Source organism: Rana temporaria, chromosome 5 (assembly GCF_905171775.1).
Source record: "Rana temporaria chromosome 5, aRanTem1.1, whole genome shotgun sequence".
Classification (NCBI taxonomy): Eukaryota; Metazoa; Chordata; class Amphibia; order Anura; family Ranidae; genus Rana; species Rana temporaria.
Window position 1 is genome coordinate 224,469,945 of NC_053493.1, and position 21,003 is coordinate 224,490,947.

The 21,003-nt window shown below is 41.3% G+C and overlaps 1 protein-coding gene across 1 annotated transcript in view; it reads right to left on the reverse strand.

The window, feature by feature from the left end:
* The window catches only part of LOC120940612 (cadherin-10-like), a 571,924-nt gene that overhangs the window by 49,597 nt on the left and 501,324 nt on the right, over window positions 1-21,003 (reverse strand). Inside the window, exon 9 of the mRNA XM_040353567.1 lies at window positions 2,395-2,516. Coding sequence (XP_040209501.1) covers window positions 2,395-2,516 — 122 coding nt within the window. The remainder of the gene's footprint in view (window positions 1-2,394; window positions 2,517-21,003) is intronic.

Genomic DNA, 21,003 nt, shown 5'->3' on the forward strand with positions numbered 1-21,003 from the left:
TCCTCCCATGGTAGACACCAGGAAAATAATAAATGTAATCAAAACTAATAGGAAATAACCACCCTACTATCCTACTATCCTACAACAATGGCCTACAATGGTCACCAGAATTCTATTGGTGGGAGTATACTACTGTATAAACTGTTTTATTAAATTATATATCAGTTAAACAATAAAGCTGTGTTATTAACACTATGCTTTTTTAGGTAACTCTAAAAATTGGTTGTATGTCTGGGTCCTGAAAAAAATGTTAGTGATGAAACATTGAACTTACAACACCATATCATACCAATGTATGGATTGTATTTATTTAATCTGCATATATCCATTTTTGTATTGTGTGCAAATTTTATGTATTAACTTTCCCCTGTAGGAGTATCCCCAAATCTAAACGGTTTCAAATAATAAAAATGTTATGATATTACCTAATATTTCTCCTTTCTGTGGCCAATTTGGTCCATTGGTGTAGGATACTGGGTTTTTTTTCTGGTTATCTCCTATTAGTTCTGTATGTATTGTTTAGATGAGGCCCAAGTTTATCCCTTTTCTTTTTCATAATAAATGTCAGAAATGTTCTGTCTTCAAATGTCCCACATGAATACTACTCTTCTGTGACATGCCACAACAATGGTTAATGAATGTTTAGGGAGAAAAAGCTCCCTATGATTTTATGCCTGAATTTTAGTAGATTAACTAAATGGATATTGGGATTGTAGGAGATTCCTACATTTTAGCTCTCATGTTGTTTAAAATTACTTCAGTCATACAATGGTAAGCATAAAAATAAGGTTACCCAGACTTTAATCCTTGATTGATCTCAAGGAAAAAAAATACCAAAAACATAAAGACCGGGCAAAGATTATGTATAGTTGGGGGTAGGGGATTTACTGGTACCACATTCTCTAATATCACATTGTCACAAATGAAAATCCCTAAACAAAGCAAGTTTAAATAAGACTTTAACCACTTGCCGACCAGCGCACAATGATATATGTCGACACAATGGCATGGGCAGACAAATGGGCGTACCTGTATGTCCCTTTAAATTTTCTGTCCAGCAGGCGTGCTCGCCCGCCGCGCGCCTTGTCAGTGCGCCTGTGGGTCACGGGAACTCGATGTTTGTAAACAAGGCATTCCCCTGTTCTGCCTAGTGACATGTCAGTGATCTACTGTTGCCTGTGATCGGGATCAGTGACTTAATTGTATTTTTTTTTCTTTTAAAAAATTGGCTGACCACATCTTATATCCTGATGAACCAATTTTCTATCCTGGCTGGATACCATTCAATGTTCCACATTGGTTTTTATTGCACACTCTGTCAACATCTGTAACAGGTAAAAATATGTATGAAATAGGTAATTAATATATTATATTAATTAATACATAATGACCTTTGTCTTTAGATTTTAAGACATTTAAAAAATGTTGTTCTTCCTGAAAAAGCAGATTCTGTCCTGTAAAATGCATTAAAGAAACCATTATGATGTGAATGCTAGCATTTGGGGTCAAGTCACTTTGTATTTGTCTAAATTGTGATTATAGACTAACTTGTTTGTTAAATGTGCAATTTATCCATTTTGAGATTTTAATCTGTTAATATTTTAACAAAAAAAATATTGCATGTATATTTTTAATATACTCATGGTGTGGTACCATTAAAATCCTATATAGTTTTGCTTTGTTTGGGGATTTTCCTTTGTGCTAATGTGAAGACAGGGGGTCCTTAAAATAATTTAAACACATTCTGACAACAGGTAAGTTATGCCGCGTACAGACGGTCGTTTTATGCAATGTAAAAAAACAACGTTTTTTGTGAAGTAAAAAATGTCGTTTTTGAAACTTCAATTTTCAAAAACGATGTTGCCTACACACCATCGTTTTTTCACAGTGCTCTAGCAAAGCGAGGTTACATTCACCACGTTTTCCATTGAATCTCGCTTCATAACTAGCTTCTGGGCATGTGCGGGTGTAAAAACGTTGTTTGAAACGTCATTTTTTGCTACACACGGTCAATTTCTGTGAAGTAAAATACGACGTTTTGAAAAACGACACATAAAATTGAAGCATGCTTCAAATTTTTTTGGTCGTTTTTCAGAAGACATAAAACAACGTTTTCTCCCACACACGGTCAATTAAACGACCGTCTGTACGCGGCATTACACATAAGCACACAGCTTATAGAGACACAGAGTTTTTTTTTAAAGGTCATGTACAGTATAACATAATTATATTACATTGATAGTATGTATCATCATTAAAGCGTGTATATGCAGAACAAATATAATATAGTGTATAACAAATATACTCTATTGGTATCTCAATTCTCAATAGAAAATATTATTATATATTACAGTATATTTTTTCTATTTTTGTATTTTTCACAATTTTAGTTACCTGCCCCGGTCTTGCATTTTCACAAACGAACGTATCATAAAACATTGCAAATTGTGGTGCATTGTCATTGACATCCAGAATCAGTATGTAAACAGTGGCCCGTGTTGTTTGCTTAGGATTATCTGAATAAAAAAGGACAAAAAAAAGAAAATTGTTTACTAACACTAACTAGAATAATGACAATAATGTGAAAATGACAATGTGAGTAACAAAGGCAATATAACAAATTGCAAAAATAAATAACAGTTAAATATATTTAATATTATTTTTACAGCACAACAATTTGTATAAAATGTATACACGTTAACAAAATTAAGAAGTTAGTTCTCACAGGTGTATTTTTTGTTTTGAATTCTGCCTTATGACTTTAGAAAGCTGAAATCTGGACCCATTGATATCACGTCACATTGATTTAGACAGCTTTTGAGCATGCTCTGTTAAAAAGCATAACAATTGTAGATGTCCAATTCTATGGCTCTCCTAAACCATTTACAGTTGAACAAAGAGCTGAAAGCGGAGGTCATGCGAAAAAATAATAATATTAAAAGCCAGCAGCTACAAATACTGCATCTGCTGACTTTTAATAAATGGACACTTCCAGTGTGCCCGCGATGTCGGCAGCAGAAGACGAGCAATTGCTTGTCTCTCTGCTGCCCTCACCGCCTTTCAACTTCACTGCCCAGTTCCCTACTGTGCATGCGCGAGTAGCGCGGCTCTTTCCCAGTGGTCCCTGCTGTCTCCTGGGACCAGTGTGTTTCTCAGAAGGCAGCGGGGGGGGACGGGAAGTGGAGTGACAACCGTGGGAGTTTCTCCCTTGAAGTGGGTGCAAATACCTGTATTATTAAGGTATCTGCACCCCCCTCCCCTTGAAAGGTGCCAAATGTGACACCGGAGGGGGCGAGAGTTCCGAAAAGCGCAAGTTACATTTTTAGGTGGAACTCCACTTCAAAGTGGCTGTAGACCTGATTTTTTATTTTTTTTTGCTGTCACAATGTAGAGTAAAATATTTCCTGTCATCTGTGCCCAGTCTTGCCACACAGAGTTAATCCAGCTCTGAGAAATCCTCTTATTGTCCAGTGAGTTAAAACGGACTAACAGAGAAAAACCTTAGTCCGTTCCGCCCCCTTGCTGTGAGTGACAGGTTATTTACATATCTCATGCACTAGCTTGGAGACAGGCATTATTTTTTAATTTCCACCCCCACTCCTTTTCTGAAGTCATGTGGTTACTTTTCTGGATTTTGGCTGGATGTTACTGATCATAGCAGAATTCAGTGTAAGAAATACATAGGACAAAATTTGCTGTTTTTTCCCAGTCTGAGCTCTACTGTACAGAGGATCGCAAGAGGCTGATGCCAAGTCAAATTCAGTAACTTACACTGTTTGTATTTAAAAATGCATACACACTCTCCACAGCAGAACCCTTGTCAAGTTTATGTATCTCATCTTGCAGGATTGTCTTTCCATTTGAAAATGAATTAATACTATCTTAAAGCACAGCAGTTTGCCTCATTTACTAATGGAACAAATAAAAAAAACTAATATTTTTGTCTCATTGGTAGATCTCTGTGACTGCTACTGATGATCATTTAGAAATAATAGATGGCAGATCATGATTTTGCAACAAATGAAGGTTGAAATTCTAGCTACGTTATATGCCTCATAAATTCCATTAAATAAGCTTAAAAAGCGATGGGAGTTTGCCAGGTATATAAATGCATTGTTAATGAAGTTAATGTTTATTTACCGAATTTCTAGTTCCACGTAAATGGTAAATCAGTGTGCATGAAATTAGGGAAAGTTATGTACAATAAATTGAAAGAACAGAAAGTGGTGGCCAAGCTTTAAAACTGGGCAAAATTCCATCAGCTCAAGAATTGATATATTACTTTTTCATTAGAAAAAATTGCAGCTGGGTGGCAGAAATGGAATGTTATTTTATGGAAGTGTTGGGTCCTGTTGCTTTGGGCCCATCAGAGGACATACATTTTCAATTTAACAGAAAAAGTTTAAATTTTTAATGTAATAATAGATCTATACAAAATATGCTAACAAAAATGCTGGTAAGAAGAAATAATGAGGGGTTCAAAATAGAGAACTTAACAAATGTCAACCAATATTGTGATCCTATTGTGAGTTCCAGTCTTTTAATGTTTATTAAAAGTCAGCAGCTACAAAAAGTGTAGCTGCTGACTTTTAATAAAAAGACACTTACCTGTCCAGCGATGTGGCCACCCGAAGCGTTGCTCCTCTTCCCGTTCCTCACCTCGGAACCTCCATTCACATTCTGGGCACCCAGCTTTCGGCTTCACGGCTGGGCACGCACTGCGCTGTGCTCCCAAAATGTACAGGCGATCTCCTGGGACCTGTCACGTGTCCCAGGAGATTGCCTAGTTGGAGGGGCCGACTCAGGGCAGAGGAGGAGTCACCTAGGCGGTCCCACTCAGGAAGTCCCTTTCCTACTGAAGCCCCTACTCTCCCCCAAAAAAATGACATGCCAAAAGTTTTTAAAGCGGAAGTTCCACTTTTGGGTGGAACTCCACTTTAAAGTGGATGTAAACCTGATTCGTGAAATTTTAGCTGGGCACATATATCTGCAGTGTTTTGTTATCTCGCTTTAAAGAGCTAAGTCCCATAGCTCTCTCCTGAACCGTTCCTCTGTTATCAGCCTGATAACTCCTAAAAAATTCTCAGACACATCAGAAAAAAGCAGCCCAAAATTTCTATACGATTCGACGTACAGTTTCGCTGCTCGTCGAATCTTCTTTAAACATCCGACAGACACCATAAGTTTTCAATGGCAGATTCAACCTTTATTCATTTTGATTTTCAGACGAATGCAATTTCTAACGAAAAACTAAATAAATAAAAACAAATTTCGGGAGTTACTAAATAAATGTATTTTTCGGGCAAAAATGAAATTCCGAAACAAAATATTTCAGTGTGCACATGTCTACTAACAACTGCTTCAGTACCAGAGCATTTTTTTTTAAATATCTAATTTCTACACACTATGGCCCGGATTCTTAAAGCACTTACGCCGACGTATCTACTGCTACGCCGCGTAAGTGCAGGAATGCGCCGCCGTATCTATGCGCCTGATTCTGCTATTAAGATACGCCTGAATTTTGGCTTCATACGACCAACGTAAGTTTCCTACGCCGTCGTATCTTGGGCGCATATTTACGCTGGCCACAAGGGGCGCTTCCATTGATTTACGCGTCGAATATGCAAATGACCGAGATACGCCGATTCACAAACGTACTTGCGCCCGTCGCAGTAGTATACGCCGTTTACGTAAAGCGTACGTCCAGCGTAAAGTTATTCCACCTATGGGAGGTGCATCCCATGCAATGGTATGGACGATGGAACAGCAGTCGGATTTTACGCTGTTTACGTAAGTCGTACGTGAATGGGGCTGGGTGTAGGTTATGTTCACATCATAGGCATTGAGCGTTGTATCTTAGGGAGTAAATTTGACGTGATTCTGAGCATGCGCGCGCATGCGCCGTTCGTTCGGCCCTTCATTTGCATGGGGTCACGGTTACTTTAAATGTTTCATGCCCACTACCTTCCTACTTTGAATTAGGCGGACTTACGCAGGCCAATTTATGTTAAGCTGGCGCAACATAGGGAGCGAGTGCTTTGTGAATACTGCTCTTGCCTCTCAGAGTTACGTCGGCGTAGCGCATATGAGATGTGCTACGCCGGAACAAAGATGCGCCGATCTACGTGAATCTGGGCCTATATCTTTTCATTTTTCTTGTCTATCCTAATGTATTATCCATATATTTTTTTTTTTTTTTAGAAGTGAAAGAGCTTTCATTTGGTAGCAAATTTGGATACATACATTTTTACATTTATTGAGAATAAATAGAATACTTGGAATAGAAAGAAAGCGAATACATAGTAAAGCAGAAAAGTTTGACCTATTTATGTCATTTGCACACCCACATATATTTACCCCAAAACATAATCAACAAAGTCTGTTGATTAAAATGATATCAAATCAGTGTGACATTGGGGTCGTGGCCTGCAGCGGAGCTGGATGGAAGCATAACTCTGGAGCTCCGGTATCCTCGTGGACACAGTGGCTCCCACCTATATTTCATTCTAAGGCCTCACTTAGATACTGATCCCCATCCATAACCCATATTCTGTTTGCATCACACTTGATATAACTTTACATTTACAAAATCTCAATGAGTATGAAGACAAGTGCATATGGCTAAATAGGTAGTGGACTGGAAATGACTTTCTCATGTTTCACAGATGTTGATTCTAATTCTTCAGGGTGGCAATTGATTGGCACAGTGGCAACAGTGGCATGGCACAGTGACTGCGTTTGGAATGGCACAGTGGCGACAATTGATGGCACAGTGGCTGCGTTTTTAATGGCACAGTGGCGACAATTGATGGCACAGTGGCTGCGTTTGGCATGGCACAGTGGCGACAATTGATGGGCACAGTGGCAACAATGGCATGGCACAGTGGCGACAATTGATGGCACAGTGGCTGCGTTTGGCATGGCACAGTTGCAACAATTGATGGGCACAGTGGCAACAATGGCATGGCACAGTGACTGCGTTTGGCATGGCACAGTGGCGACAATTGATGGCACAGTGGCTGTGTTTGGCATGGCACACTGGCGACATCTGATGGGCACAGTGGCGACAATGGCATGGCACAGTGGCGACAATTGATGGCATGGCACAGTGGCAACAATTGATGAGCACAGTGGCAACAATTGATAGCACAGTGGCTGCGTTTGATGGCATGGCACAGTGGCGAAAATTGATGGGCACAGTGGCTGCATTTGATGGCACGGCACAGTGGCTGCATTTGATGACATGACACAATGGTGACAATTTTATGGCACAGTGGCAACAATTTTATGGTACAGTGGCTGCGTTTGATGGGCACAGTGGTGTCAATTGATGGGCACAGTGGTGGCAATTGATGGGCACAGTGAGACTGCAATTGATGTTTTTTTTTTTTCGTTTGTTGCGCCCCCCAAAAAACTGTGCCACAGGTACAAAGACCATGTAAAGGATCAGCTGGAACAGTCAAAGTCGCACCGCAATTAAGAAGCCTATGGCTGGAAAAATGCTATGAGCAAATAAACATATACACATATTGGTTGACCTGTACTGTGTATATATATATATATATATATATATATATATATATATATATATATATATATATATACACTAGGCCAATACCCTTCATATTCCTGATATGTGCCTGATGTACCATGTACTTGTATGAGAAAGTATCCTGTTCTCTTTGCTTCCTTTGTGTGACATTCCTGGTGTTCCTGTATAATCCCCTTGCCTTCCTTCTAAAAACTGACCACACCAAGCAGGAGAGCACAATGTGGTCAGTTCTCTAGCTATGCTGGGAACTCAGGTTACTCTCCTTCAATGATCAGACTTGTCCTGTCACCCCCCCCCCCCCCCCCCCGAATAGGTCGGAATATGTTGGATTACAAGGTGATGGTTTGCAATCATTTTAATTTCTTTATAAGGGAACACTACACAGAGAATTTTCAAGTGCTGCTAATATAAGTGTAGTGCCTGTGTTCTTTTCAGTACAGGTGCTATTTCAAATTTAGTGGGATGAGAGAGTTATTTGTCGCCAGCCCTGGACTGTCCTGTGGGTCATTATGTGCTCCAGAGATGTAGTTACATCTCTGGATGGCAGGTGGCGCCAGAGGGGTCCAGGCGGAGGCACCCTTTCTCCAGCAGCCAATCAGAGGAGTGTTTCCCTTGCGGGGCATGCTGGGGGAGGGTATATCTAGGGCGGACGCCATTTTGTGGGGTTCTTCGCAGGTTCCTGGTTCCAGGTGCGGCACCCACCTTTAGGGTGTGCGCACATCACGGGCCCCGGAGATATGGCCTACCAGGCCGGGGCGCACGTGCTACGTGGAGTTCCTGACTTTGGGACTTCATGGCCCAGAGCAACCAAAGCTGAAAGGGGGCCCCAGTGACTCACTGGGTCCCCACACTTCAAAAGGAAGATCCCAAGCTGATTGTGCTGTTCGGTGGGGAGTCGGTCTGAGGTGAGCCCGGAGGCAGGTGATCCGATAGGACTCAGACAAAACCATCGGGATCTGGGTGACCGAACACTGTCAGGTTGTATGCTGCAAACTGTCAGTCGGTGGCCCCAACTGTAGGAAATCTACCTGAGGGAGATTCAGGCAAATTATTGACTGAAAGGATTCGCTCTACTGTCCATGTTCCTGAGTACTGGGCCGGTGGCAGAGGCTCTTTACTAATCTTAATTCTAATAGAGCCAAGTCGGTGGCAGAGACTTGTTCCTTCTCAGTGGTTCCGAGTGACACCCTGGCTGGCAGGTCTGTGAGAGGGACCTGTCCAAGGGCACTATACCCACTCCGGCTGGAGTGGCGACGAAGCAAGAATAATTGTTTGAGGCAGGACTGCTTCTTTTATCCATAGCCTGAATCTGCAAAGTTTCTCTTTTTCACCAACCTTTCTCTATCTACCTCATGTTGACTGTTGGTCATGTTGGACCCAATATAAAGGCACAGAAAACGTCAACTAACTGTCTGGACATTCCGTCTTTGCTCTCATCATCGTCATCACCCCTAGACACATCACAGAGGTAACATAATTATGCCGTCCCAATCTAACCAGCGGCTCCTCCGGGGGTAGCGCTACATAAGTTTATGTTATCTTATTAACTGTGCAAGTTTGTTGAGCAGCTGTGAAGTTCACAGAGAGGGGTAAAGAGGTGTGACACCATTTTCAATGTAAAATAGTATGTAGTGTAGTGGAATATAGATATAAATGGGATGGATTTAAATGTAATTCAGATTTGGTAAACTTTATTAATTCCAAAGGACAATTATTATTATTAATATTTATTTGCTGTTCAAAAGTCACCAAGGAAAATACAGGTATGTCATACAGATAGGTATTGTTTTGTTATTAAGAATATTAAAAACAGGGTACATATGGTTAATAAAAGGATACCTGACAATTTCCAAGCAAGACTGGTTTATAAGCAGACTGATACAAAGTCAATTTATAAATGCATGTTTTTATTGGAATGTAATATGCAAATTAAATCAGCAGTTTAAACACTTCTAATTATATTTACAAATTTACAGTAGAAAGCTCTGGGCACTGCTGATAATTATTCAAAATGGTCACTTGGCAAAAATTTGCTATTTATTATAGAACTTCTACTTGTCATTGTGCTCTTGGGAAAGAGTCTCTTTTAGCAGCCTCACTAATATACAGACACAAAGTTACAAAATGCTTACAAATGGCTTCTTTGTACTACTGGCAAATCAGAGCAGTTTTGATGTAGTGTTCCATTCCTGAGAGACCAGCACTTAATTAATAACATCAGTATCCTCTTTATGAGGTTAGCCCAGATGTCAGCATGTTCAGAAGATAAGGTATGCCAAGGCTATATAGCCAACAACTTCTGAATGTGTCTTCTATCATGGGCTTCAGGAAAAAAAAGGAACAAATCAGGCTGTCATAGCCCTGCTTTTTGAATCTGTACTGTTCTGAGACAAACCTCCTGAAACGATCCATGGATTACAGTTACATAGTAAATAATATTTAAAAGTTTAGAAGAAATCATTACCAAGAAGATATTGATACATAAACCAAACTACTCTAACATTATTAAAGTGGTTGTAAAGACGAAGGGTCAAAGGAGATATGACGGCGTATCTCCAGATACGCCGTCGTATCTCTGAGTCTGAGCGGTCGTATCTATGCACCTGATTCATAGAATCAGTTACGCATTGATTTCTATTCGATTTGACCGGCGTAAGTCTCTTACGCCGTTGGATCTTAACTGCATATTTACGCTGGCCGCTAGGGGCATGTACGCTGATTTACGCCTAGAAATATGTAAATCAGCTAGATACGCGAATTCACGAACGTACGCCCGGCCGACGCAGTACAGCTACGCCGTTTACGTTAGGCTTTGTAAAGTTACCCCTGCTATATGGTGGCGTACATTCGGCGTACCAATGTTAAGTATGGACGTCGTTCCCGCGTCAAATTTTGAATATTTTACGTCGTTTGCGTAAGTCGTCCGTGAATGGGGCTGGACGTAATTTACGTTCACGTCGAAACCAATACGTCCTTGCGGCGTACTTTGGAGCAATGCACACTGGGATATTCCACGGATTGCGCATGCGCTGTTCATGAAAAACGTCAATCACGTCGGGTCACATAACATTTACATAAAACACGCCCCCCTGTTCCAAAATTGAATTAGGCGGGCTTACGCCGGCCTATTTACGCTACGCCACCGCAACTTACGGAGCAAGTGCTTTGAGAATACTGCACTTGCCCATCTAAGTTGCGGAGGCGTAACGTAAATAGGATACGTTACGCCCGCTCAAAGATGTGCCGATCTACATTAATCTGGGCCAAAAGGTTTATTTTATCTTAATGCATTTTCTGCATTAAGGTAAAACACCTTTGCATACAGCTCCCCCTGCAGCCTTCCTAATTATTTACCTGAGCCTGATCCTGGCCCAGTGCTGTGCAAATCTGCAGCAGCTCCTCTCCCCTCTCCTGACTCCCACAGGCTTGGCTGAGAGCAACAAGATCTGTTGGATCCTGCTGCTATACCTGTGAGGGGACAGGACCAAGCTGGGCTGTGTGTCTAAATAGATGCAAACAGCCCAGATTGGGAGCAAGCTTGCACAAGTGCCCCCCATAGGTAGCAGCTTCTTATGGTGGGCATGCAGTGGGGGGAGGAGTCAGGAGCACCAGGCAGGGACCCCGCGAATAGGAGGATCAGAGGCTGTTCTGTGCAAAACCATTGCACAGAACAGTATACAAGTATACAAGTATAACATATTTGTACTTTAACCGGTTAAGACCCGGACCATTATGCAGGTTAAGGACCTGGCCCCTTTTTGTGATACGGTACTGTGTCGCTTTAACTGACAATTGCGCGGTCGTGCGACGTGGCCCCCAAACAAAATTGCCGTCTTTTTTTCCCACAAATAGAGCTTTCTTTTGGTGGTATTTGATCACCTCTGCGTTTTTTATTTTTTGCGCTATAAAGAAAAATAGAGCGGCAATTTAAAAAGATCAATATTTTTTACTTTTTGCTATAATAAATATCCATATTACTCCTTTCCCAGTTGAAGCCAGTTATGGAGAAACATGTCGGGTGGAGCTATTCTTAAAACGCCATCACACTCATATACTCCAGCTCTTTGGTTTGTTCCTTGGCTGTATATTTTATTTACAATATATTTTTTTTGATGCTGTTTTTTCTTTTCTATCCTGACTTTTTTATGATGAAGTGACTTGCTGTGAGAATTTTAAAAGTGGATTAGTGCCTGCTGTGAAGTTTTTAATGTGTTTTTTTAATAAATTCTTTGGATATACTACACTATGAGGATCTATTTTTTCTCCCTCCATTTCCACTGAGTCTACGTGTTCAGAATTTATTATCCCGCATCTTCCAAGCTGAAAACTGAAATCTGACTACCATTCTTCTTGTGTCATACGGCCTGGAAAGACAGCTGAAGTCTTTTCTCTTCCTTCTTGCAAGATAGAAGCACTCCTCCCCAAGATAGTTGATTATACACCTGGGGCCGGCAGGCTAATGCACAAGCTCATCTGACCTCCTTAAAACCGGGGTCCAACGATTGGGTAAGAGTCAGTATTTATATTTCTTCAGCTGAATATAAAGATTCAAGTTTCTTCAAGATTTTGGGTTAAAGTCTGCAGCGATTAATGAACTATTGCTTGGAAGTATCTGGTGGTCAGGATTTTCTTTGATATATTTTTTTGAGGACTTTGATCACTCAATTACCCCTTCTTTTTTTATTCATTTTGGGTTTATTTATATCTTTTTTGTTCACCTGGTACAGGGTGTATCAACACATCATTTTTTTATCACTTTATGGTTTTGATATAACATTATTTCACTCCCTTGTGATTGCACATTTAAATGTTTGGAGTTGCGCGCTTATTTCTTTTTTGTATATAATAAATATCCCCAAAAAATATATAAACATTTTTTCCTCAGTTTAGGCCGATACGTATTCTTCTACATATTTTTGGTAAAAAAAAATTGCAATAAGCGTTTATTTATTGTTTTGCGCAAAAGTTATAGCGTTTACAAAATAGGGGATAGTTTTATGGCATTTTTATTATTATTTTTTACTAGTAATGGCGGCGATCAGTGATTTTTTTTCGTAACTGCGACATTATGGCGGACACATCGGACACTTTTGACATATTTTTGGGACCATTGTCATTTTCACAGCAAAAAGTGCTATAAAAATGAACTGATTACTGTGAAATTGACAATGGCAGTGAAGGGGTTAAACACTAGGGGGCGCTGTAGGGGTTAAGTGTGACCTCATGTGTGTTTGGGGGGCGTGGCTGGACGTGTGATGTCACTGATCATCATTCAGGGAACAGACGATCACTGACACTGCCACAGAGAAGAACGGGGAAGGTTTGTTTACACTCACCTCTCCCCGTTCTTCAGCTCCTGTGACCTGATCGCAGGACACTGGCGGCGATCGGGTCCGCGGGTCCTGCGAGCGCGGTCATGGAGCTTCGGAGCGGGTTGCAAGTGCGCCGCCGGCGGTGCGCTCGTGACCCACAGCCGTGCCATATATTGTCGTGTGGCGGTCCCTAAGTGGTTAATGAAAAAACGGCAAGCTTTATTTTTACTTTAAAACTGTTTTTTTTATGTGTATCATGTATGAAAAGTCAAGACAATCAGGTGACAGAACAACAACCAGACAACCACAAGATAATCATAGTGTACCTGATGCCACAATTAAAAAAACGTGTGACTGTGTGGGGCTCCACCCACACAATCATTCACAGGAATCTGAGAATGAATGCCACCAAGACAATTAACTGTGAGGGTGTTGGTGCTCTCATACTTCAGTGACACTTCCTACAGCTTTCAAAAATATTAGCCAGTTATTTTTTGTTTTCATTAAAGACAACCCTCACGTGAACTCTTGTGGTACAGATCAAATGCCAAATTGCAGGCAACTGGAAAATACACTGACAATGAAGATAACATTTCCTGCCAACATATTGAAATGGTTTATATTTAGATGGCTTTAATCCAAGATAAAGTAATTTTGTTCCATAATAATAATCTGATTGAAAACCTTTCAACTGTTTAAGCAATTTTGTAAACCAGGTTGCTTTTCACTTAATTACGTATAAGAGCTACTATACTACAACATTTTTATTGGCTCAATAAGGTCAGTATGTTTTAAAGCCCCCTGAATCCATAAATTAGCAGAAAACATTGTTTATTTTTGTGTCTCATTTCTGTTTAGAGCTCTGGGTTTTTAGATGCCTGGATCTTTGTTAGAATCATATAAAAAGAAACAAAATACTACATGATTTGCACATGAAAGGATTGTCTTGCAGCTACCTCCCCTCTACCTTAACCAGATTAGTCACGTACATCTCCTGCTGACTACTGGAAGATTTCTCTACTAAATTCCAATCTAAAAATGTATGCAAAGCTTATCACCTCTCGGCTGGAAGACATACTCCCACATGTAATTCATCCCGATCAATTGGGATTCATGAAAGCCTGACAAACATCAGACAGCACCAGATGTATCCTCAATATCCTTCAGTGGGCAGAGAGTAGTTGAGTGTCTTTTCGGCTGCTGTCATTGGATCTGGAGGTATTTGACTGCGTACATTGACGCTATCTTAATGCAGTTCTACACACCTTCAGTCTGACTGGCACTATAGATGGTGCTATTAGAGCCTATATACTCTACTATTCAGCAAGAGTATTCAACTCAGGAATCCTATTATCCTCCCTCACAATAACTAATGGCACCAGACAGGGATGTTCCCTTTCCCCCTATAATTTTCACACTAGTAATGGAACCACTCGCCTAAACTATTAGAATGTGTTCAAAAATGTTGGTCTTTAAAATGGGGGGTCAAGAATACGACATTGGTTTATATGCAGATAATACAATTATTTCCATTACTAACCCCCTAACCTCATTGCAATCCCTGACAACAGTCCTACACAAATTTAGCTAGACCTCTTTTTATAAAGTAAACATTTCTAAATCTCACTTATTGCCTATTGCACTATCCGCAAGCCTTAAAAAAAGCCATTTCAGTGTCCCCTGGTTTCTCCTGGGAACCCAACTCGACTGTTAAGTATTTAGGTATAAAACTTTTTTTCTCATGCTCTTCTATACACCATTTAAACTAGGATGTGCTGCTTCTCTCTACTGCCGGTTTGCGAATCCCCAATCTTAAGGCTTCATTTCCATGGACGTTTTTACAGCCACTTTTTTTAGCCTTTTTTACAACTTAAAAACGCCTGTCCATGTTTTTTTTTTTTGTTTTTTTTAGCTGGAGCTCAAAAACGCTGTGATAGCATCTTTGCGCGTTTTTGAGCGTTTTTTAACATCTGGCGTTTTTACAGCTCTAAAGGTGGAGCTTCAGAACGCACTGGTCCTGGGTTTTTTTTTTCAGCTTAAAAACGGCTCAGCCATCTACAGCTCAAAAACATCATGGTGGGCATGAGGCCATAGACTAACATGGAGAGCTGTTTTTAGGCTACAAAAAACGCTCAGAAAAGTGGCTGTAAAAACGTCCAAAAGCGTCCATGGAAATGAAGCCTAATGCCGCGTACACACCATCACTTTATGTGATGAGAAAAAACGACACTTTCTGTGAAGTAAAAAATGACGTTTTTGAAACTTCAATTTTCAAAGGCGAAGTTGCCTACACACCATCGTTTTCTCACAATGATCTTGCAAAGTGAGGTTACGTTCCACCACGTTTTACCATTGAAGCTTGCTTCATAAGTAGCTTCTGGGCATGCGTGGATGAAAAAACGTCTTAGAAAACGATGTTTTTTGCTACACACGGTCAATTTCTGTGAAGTAAAAAGTGCACTTTTGAAAAACGACACATAAAATTGAAGCATGCTTCAATTTTTTTTGGTCGTTTTTTACAAGACATAAAACGACGTTTTCCCCCACACACAGTCAATTAAAGTGACGTTTTTAAAAACGTCATTTTTTTTCATCACATAAAGTGATGGTGTGTACGCGGCATTAGGCTTATAACAAAAAAGTGATTCTAGATCAACTCAAATTCTGGTGTGCAGACCGCACTTGGATTTCCATTGACAGTTTTTTTCCTGGGTTTCCTCCTTCCAGGTCACACTAGGTGCTATTTTATTAGGTATACTACCTTTTCGGTCTCCCTACTTAACCATAAAAGCGGCAATCTCCATCTGACATAAACTATTGTTTGGAACTACCTGGAATCCTACACCCATGATCTGTCATTCCTACTGATAACCTCTTCGGAGCCTTTTACGTGAGACTTGTCTCCCTCTAACTGGACTCTGGTTCACCTTCCATATGAGACCTTAGTGCTGCGCTCATTTGCAAACTTGCAACAACGTTGCAAGCTTCACAAAAACAGCTTTTATAAATATCTACATCTCTGGTCCATCCTAACGAACCTTAGGAAGAAAGAATTTTACATTCCCAAGGATATTTTATCCTTTTATAATAACACAACTTATAAAAGCAAAGGCATCTCTTTTATCTACTGCATTATTAATCAAGATCTCAACCCACATAAATCGTCTTCTATGGAAGCCTGGGAATCCAACCTCATGAGCATTCTCTTTATTGCATTGATACAAAGCCTCAAAACTACTTCTGGCATCTACAAACTGTATCATGCACTGGGAAATCTCCCTTAAAATTCTACATTGATGGTAATACACCCCAGTTAGGCTGTCAAAACTATCTCCCTCACCTAGCTGCTGGAGAGAGTGTGACAACATCTTCCTATATATTGCAGGCCCTAGTCAGAGGTCTTGAGTCTTATTTAATGATGTACCTATAAAGTATCTTAGAAAACCTACAAAATGCTAACAGATTAGTCATTAAATACTATTGACTATATGGGAATGTTAATTTTGCTACTCTAAACAGAACAGCAATTTGTTCAAGTTCTTTTTAAAGGGAATCTATTATAAAATTGATTACACTGATTAAATTGCCTAATGGCAGGCAAGGTGTTTGCATACACCTTGTGTTCTGTATGTTGCATCTGTGTGCCTTTGGGATCCTCTGACTCCAGTACACAGTTAGCAAATTGTGATTTGAAGCACAGATTGTAGCTCTGTCACTACCATGCTCCGTGCAGTGCAATGTATGTTCCCTACAATAGGCATTTAGGGCATCAACATTGTATTGTGGTTTGGGATTGTATTACGTTTCAATACCTGTGTTATCAGTCATATTTTGAATAGTATACATAATGTCTGAATCTCTAGAACAGTTGACTACATAATAATTGATTAAGCAAATATCTAGATCATATAAAATCGTTTTTAATAACATCCAAACGTATAACCGTTTTAATGCCTCACATTGATCTCTGACAATATCTGAATACATAAAGCCTTTCTACATTATACTTTCAGTGGTATTAATCCCCCCAAAAAAAAAAAGAAGATATATTTCACCTTACCAAACCCTAAAAGGTTGGCTGCATATATTTTATTTTTTTTTATCTTTTTTTTTCATTAGGTGATTCAGCCAATAGAAAAGTTCCTGTCTTAAGGTGTCTCAAATCTGGATGGGGCAGCAGTGTCAAAATGGAAAGAACGTAATGTTTAGAAGTGCCAGCAGAAGTACTAGCAGATTTACCTGGACTTGACAAACAAATTAAAGTTGGAATCCAGCTAAAATTATTGAAGCAATTAAAGCAACAGATTTTCCCCTTAGGATAAATGTTTTACATACATGACTAAAAGCGTATCATTGTAAGCACCCTATCAGTGTTAACTGCTTTATCTCAGCCCTATAACTCTCACCTTTACTATACAACTTGGTTTGTTAAAGGAAATTGAAAAATAACTGATTTTCTGGCTGGATCACCAGGTAAAAATAAAGGTGAAAGACAAAAAAAAAAATAATGAATGCACCACATCTAGGCCCCATACACACGAGAGGATTTATCCGCGGATACGGTCCAGCGGACCGTATCCGCGGATAAATACTCTCGAGGATTTCAGCAGATTTCTATGCGATGGCGTGTACACACCATCGCATTGAAATCCGCGCCGAAATCCTCTGGCGATGACGTGTCGCGCCGTCGCCGCGATTATGACGCGGCGACGGGCGCGACGCTGTCATATAAGGAATTCCACGCATGCGTCAAATCATTACGACGCGTGCGGGGAATCCCTTTGGACGGATGGATCCGGTGAGTCTGTACAGACGAGCGGATCCATCCTTTGGGATGGACTTATGCAGATGGATTTGTTGAGCATGTCAGCAAATATTCATCTGCTGGAAATCCATCCCAGGGGAGATTTATCCGAGGATAAATATCCGCCGGAGTGTACACACCATAGACTCTATCCGCTGAAACCCATTTGATGGGATTTATCTGCGGATAGATTCTATGGTGTGTATGGGGCCTAAGAATTGGTAAGCTGCAATATCATACTCTTTTATTTTGGGTTTAATACCACTTTAGTAATCTCTACACAGGTGGTGTGTTTCCAAGTTGCTCATTATAACAAACTTTTTGCAGACATTGTCATGACTCCTTTACCATGTATTAATCAGTCCCCAGCAAATTCCACAAAAAAAAAGTGCTGTTAAGTTTTCTTTTTCAAAACAAAAATTATTGGAAATTTGCGCATTACACAATGCAGGAAAAAAGGTAGTCAAGTGGATAAATGTTATTACAACCAAATCAAGGTCATAGCAATACTGAAGATAATAACCTGGGTTCCATGCTAATTACATTTTACATACATTTATGGGCCGTACACACGACCAAACATGTCTGCTGAAACTGGTCCGCGGACCAGTTTCAGCAGACATGTTCGGTCGTGTGTAGGCCCGAGCGGGCAGGATTCCAGCAAACATTTGCCCGCCGGGGCTTTTTCCAGCGGGCAAATATTTCTGGGCTTGTTTTAAAACAGCCCGCTGAAATCCTGCACGCTCGGACATGTTCGGTCATCTGTACAGACCTACTGTACATGTCCGAGCGCCCGCCATCCCTCGCATGCGTCGAATGACTTCGAAGCATGCGTGGAAGCATTGGACTGGCAGGGCCGCCCACGTCGCCGCGTCATCGTCGCGGCGACGGCGCGGACACGCCCCGCGTATTGTTTTTACGTGCGGATTTCTGTATGATGGTGAGTACAGCCACCATACAGAAATCCCCGGGCAGACATGTACGGTGAAAACGGTCCGACGGCCCGGTTTCATCGTACATGTTTGCTCGTCTGTACCCGGCCTTAGTGGTATGCAATTGTTGACATAGATCAGGAAATAATAAGGCTAAACTGACACAAAGATGCAGGTATCTAAATGCTAGTATCAAGCATGTAAAAATACTCCAATTGTGGAATCATGTTTAGAACCCAAAGCATGAAGGGGAAACATCCATAAAGGAAAGGTGTAATATATAGTTAGGTGGGAGGTTAGTGGTATCTTGTTCCTGGAAGGGGGAGAGCGGGTTGCTTTAAGTAAAGGAGGGAGAAAATTATCGTGGCATCCGGATATTAAGAACTTACCATGGTATATAGTGTCCTCCTAACTGTAAACCCTTCCATTAGTTGGGCTCTTTCAGCCCTGTAAGGATAAAGCTAAAAGAGGGAGGGTGGGGTAAGAAAAATAAAGATAGAAAAAAAAGGAGGGACAGCTAAGATCACAGTGAGGGGGGATAAAAGAAAGGTGATGTGATGGGGGAGTGAGGCCATCCAAGAAGGTGCCCCGTCTTGGGGATTCTGCAAGCTCAGCCACCCTGTGTCTGAAATGGGATGGCTCATATGGGTAGCACCACACAGATACAGAAAAGGTGTAGATCTAACATGCAGTAAGAAGTTGCAAGGGAGGAAGATTGTTCAGGTAGCAGTTGCATTGGTTGGTGTTTGTGGCACCTGGGAGTCATGCTTAGTTCGATGGCAAACATCAGTTTCTAGAAAGTAAAGTGTCACGATCAGGCATCGGGCTTGAAGACCAATTGCAATAGCAGTGGCAGGACAAGCATACAGGCAGTCACTTCTGGTAGATGACACAAGCTCCCCTGAGGTGCGGGTCTAAGTACTAGCTGTTTTCCCCCAGAGCTCCTGATGGTGGAGATGGATTTAGCTGCAAGCTAGTACGGGGTCAGGGTTTAGGGTTCTCAAGTTTGCCCCACCAAGGTGTGAGCAAGCTGGGGTCCAATAGCAGATAAACAGACAAGGATGAAACAGCAGCGTGATCAGTAAACAAGCCAAGGGATCAATCACAAGTGGCTGCAGGTTGGGATCAAGCAGTAGAGTAGTCAAAGACCAGGCCGAGGGTCAAACACAGGTGGTTTCAGGTTAGGATCAGGCAGCAGGAAAGACAACAGCAAGGCACTGGCAGGGAAGGCACAATAACCTGGCAAAGAGGAAGTGCTGAGACAAGGCTTTTATAGGAGGAGAAAGGGGTTCAAAGTTCAACAGCAATCAAGACACCAAGCAGAGTAGTCTAATGGATCAGGCAGGGAACTGTCCAGCATCCCAGATAGCTCAGTGGGAAGAGTCAATGCCAGACACAGAAGAGGTCCCAGGTTCAAGCCCAGGTCCTGACATAAACCCAACAAGTCCATGTTGCTGTAAATTTGGAAAGGGAATCTCTCTCTATATGAATAAGCTGCTCCATCTCCTCCATCATGGGTGGGGCCCCAGTAAATAGGTATCCACATATTGGCTGTTTTCGAATGCATGGCCAGTGACCTAACGTATGCCTTAGAAGGGAGTGAGGTATGAGGCAATAAGTATTGTGCTAGGGAGTAATCCAAAGTATAAGACATTACTCAGGAAATCACCAAGTGCATCTCAGACCAAATAGGGATGGGATGGGGGGTTGTTATAAAGGTGTTGAATTGCTCACAAAAAGGGCCCTCTGAGCCCAATGTGGCGCATCGTGGCAAACAGAAATGGCCAGTAAAGGTAATCAAAAGCCTTTTCCTCATCCAAACTAAGTACTAAGGATGTAGATCCATCCCTGTTCACCACATCAATCAAGTCTATGACCTTTCTAGTATTACCACCCGCCTGACGGAGGGGAACAAAGCCCATAAGATGCATACTTTATATCACTGTCCCTGTATAGTATTCTAACCACTTCCCACCCACCGTATGCAGAATGATGGCCCGGGAAGTGGTTCTGTTATCCTGACTGGGCGTCATAAGATGTCCAGCAGGATAACATGCTGGTGCGCGCCAGTGGGGGCGTGCAGCGTGACAATCGCGAGTGCGACATGTCAGCCTCTGTCAGAGGCTTCTTACCACGTGATAAGCTGTGACAAATCACAGCTGACCATCGCATGAACCAGGAAGTGCCAGTACGGCTTTCCTCGGTTCCCACTGACAGGGAGAGCTGATTGGCGTCTCTCCCTGTCAGAGGGGGGGTCTGTGCTGATAATCAGCACATTGATTATGAGCACAGTCCCCTCAAAAGTACCAATCACCTGCCAACCAGTGCCCAGCAATGTAAAAAAAAAAATTTGCCAGTGCCCACCACAGTGCCAATCACTGCCCAGCAGTAACACCTTTTAGT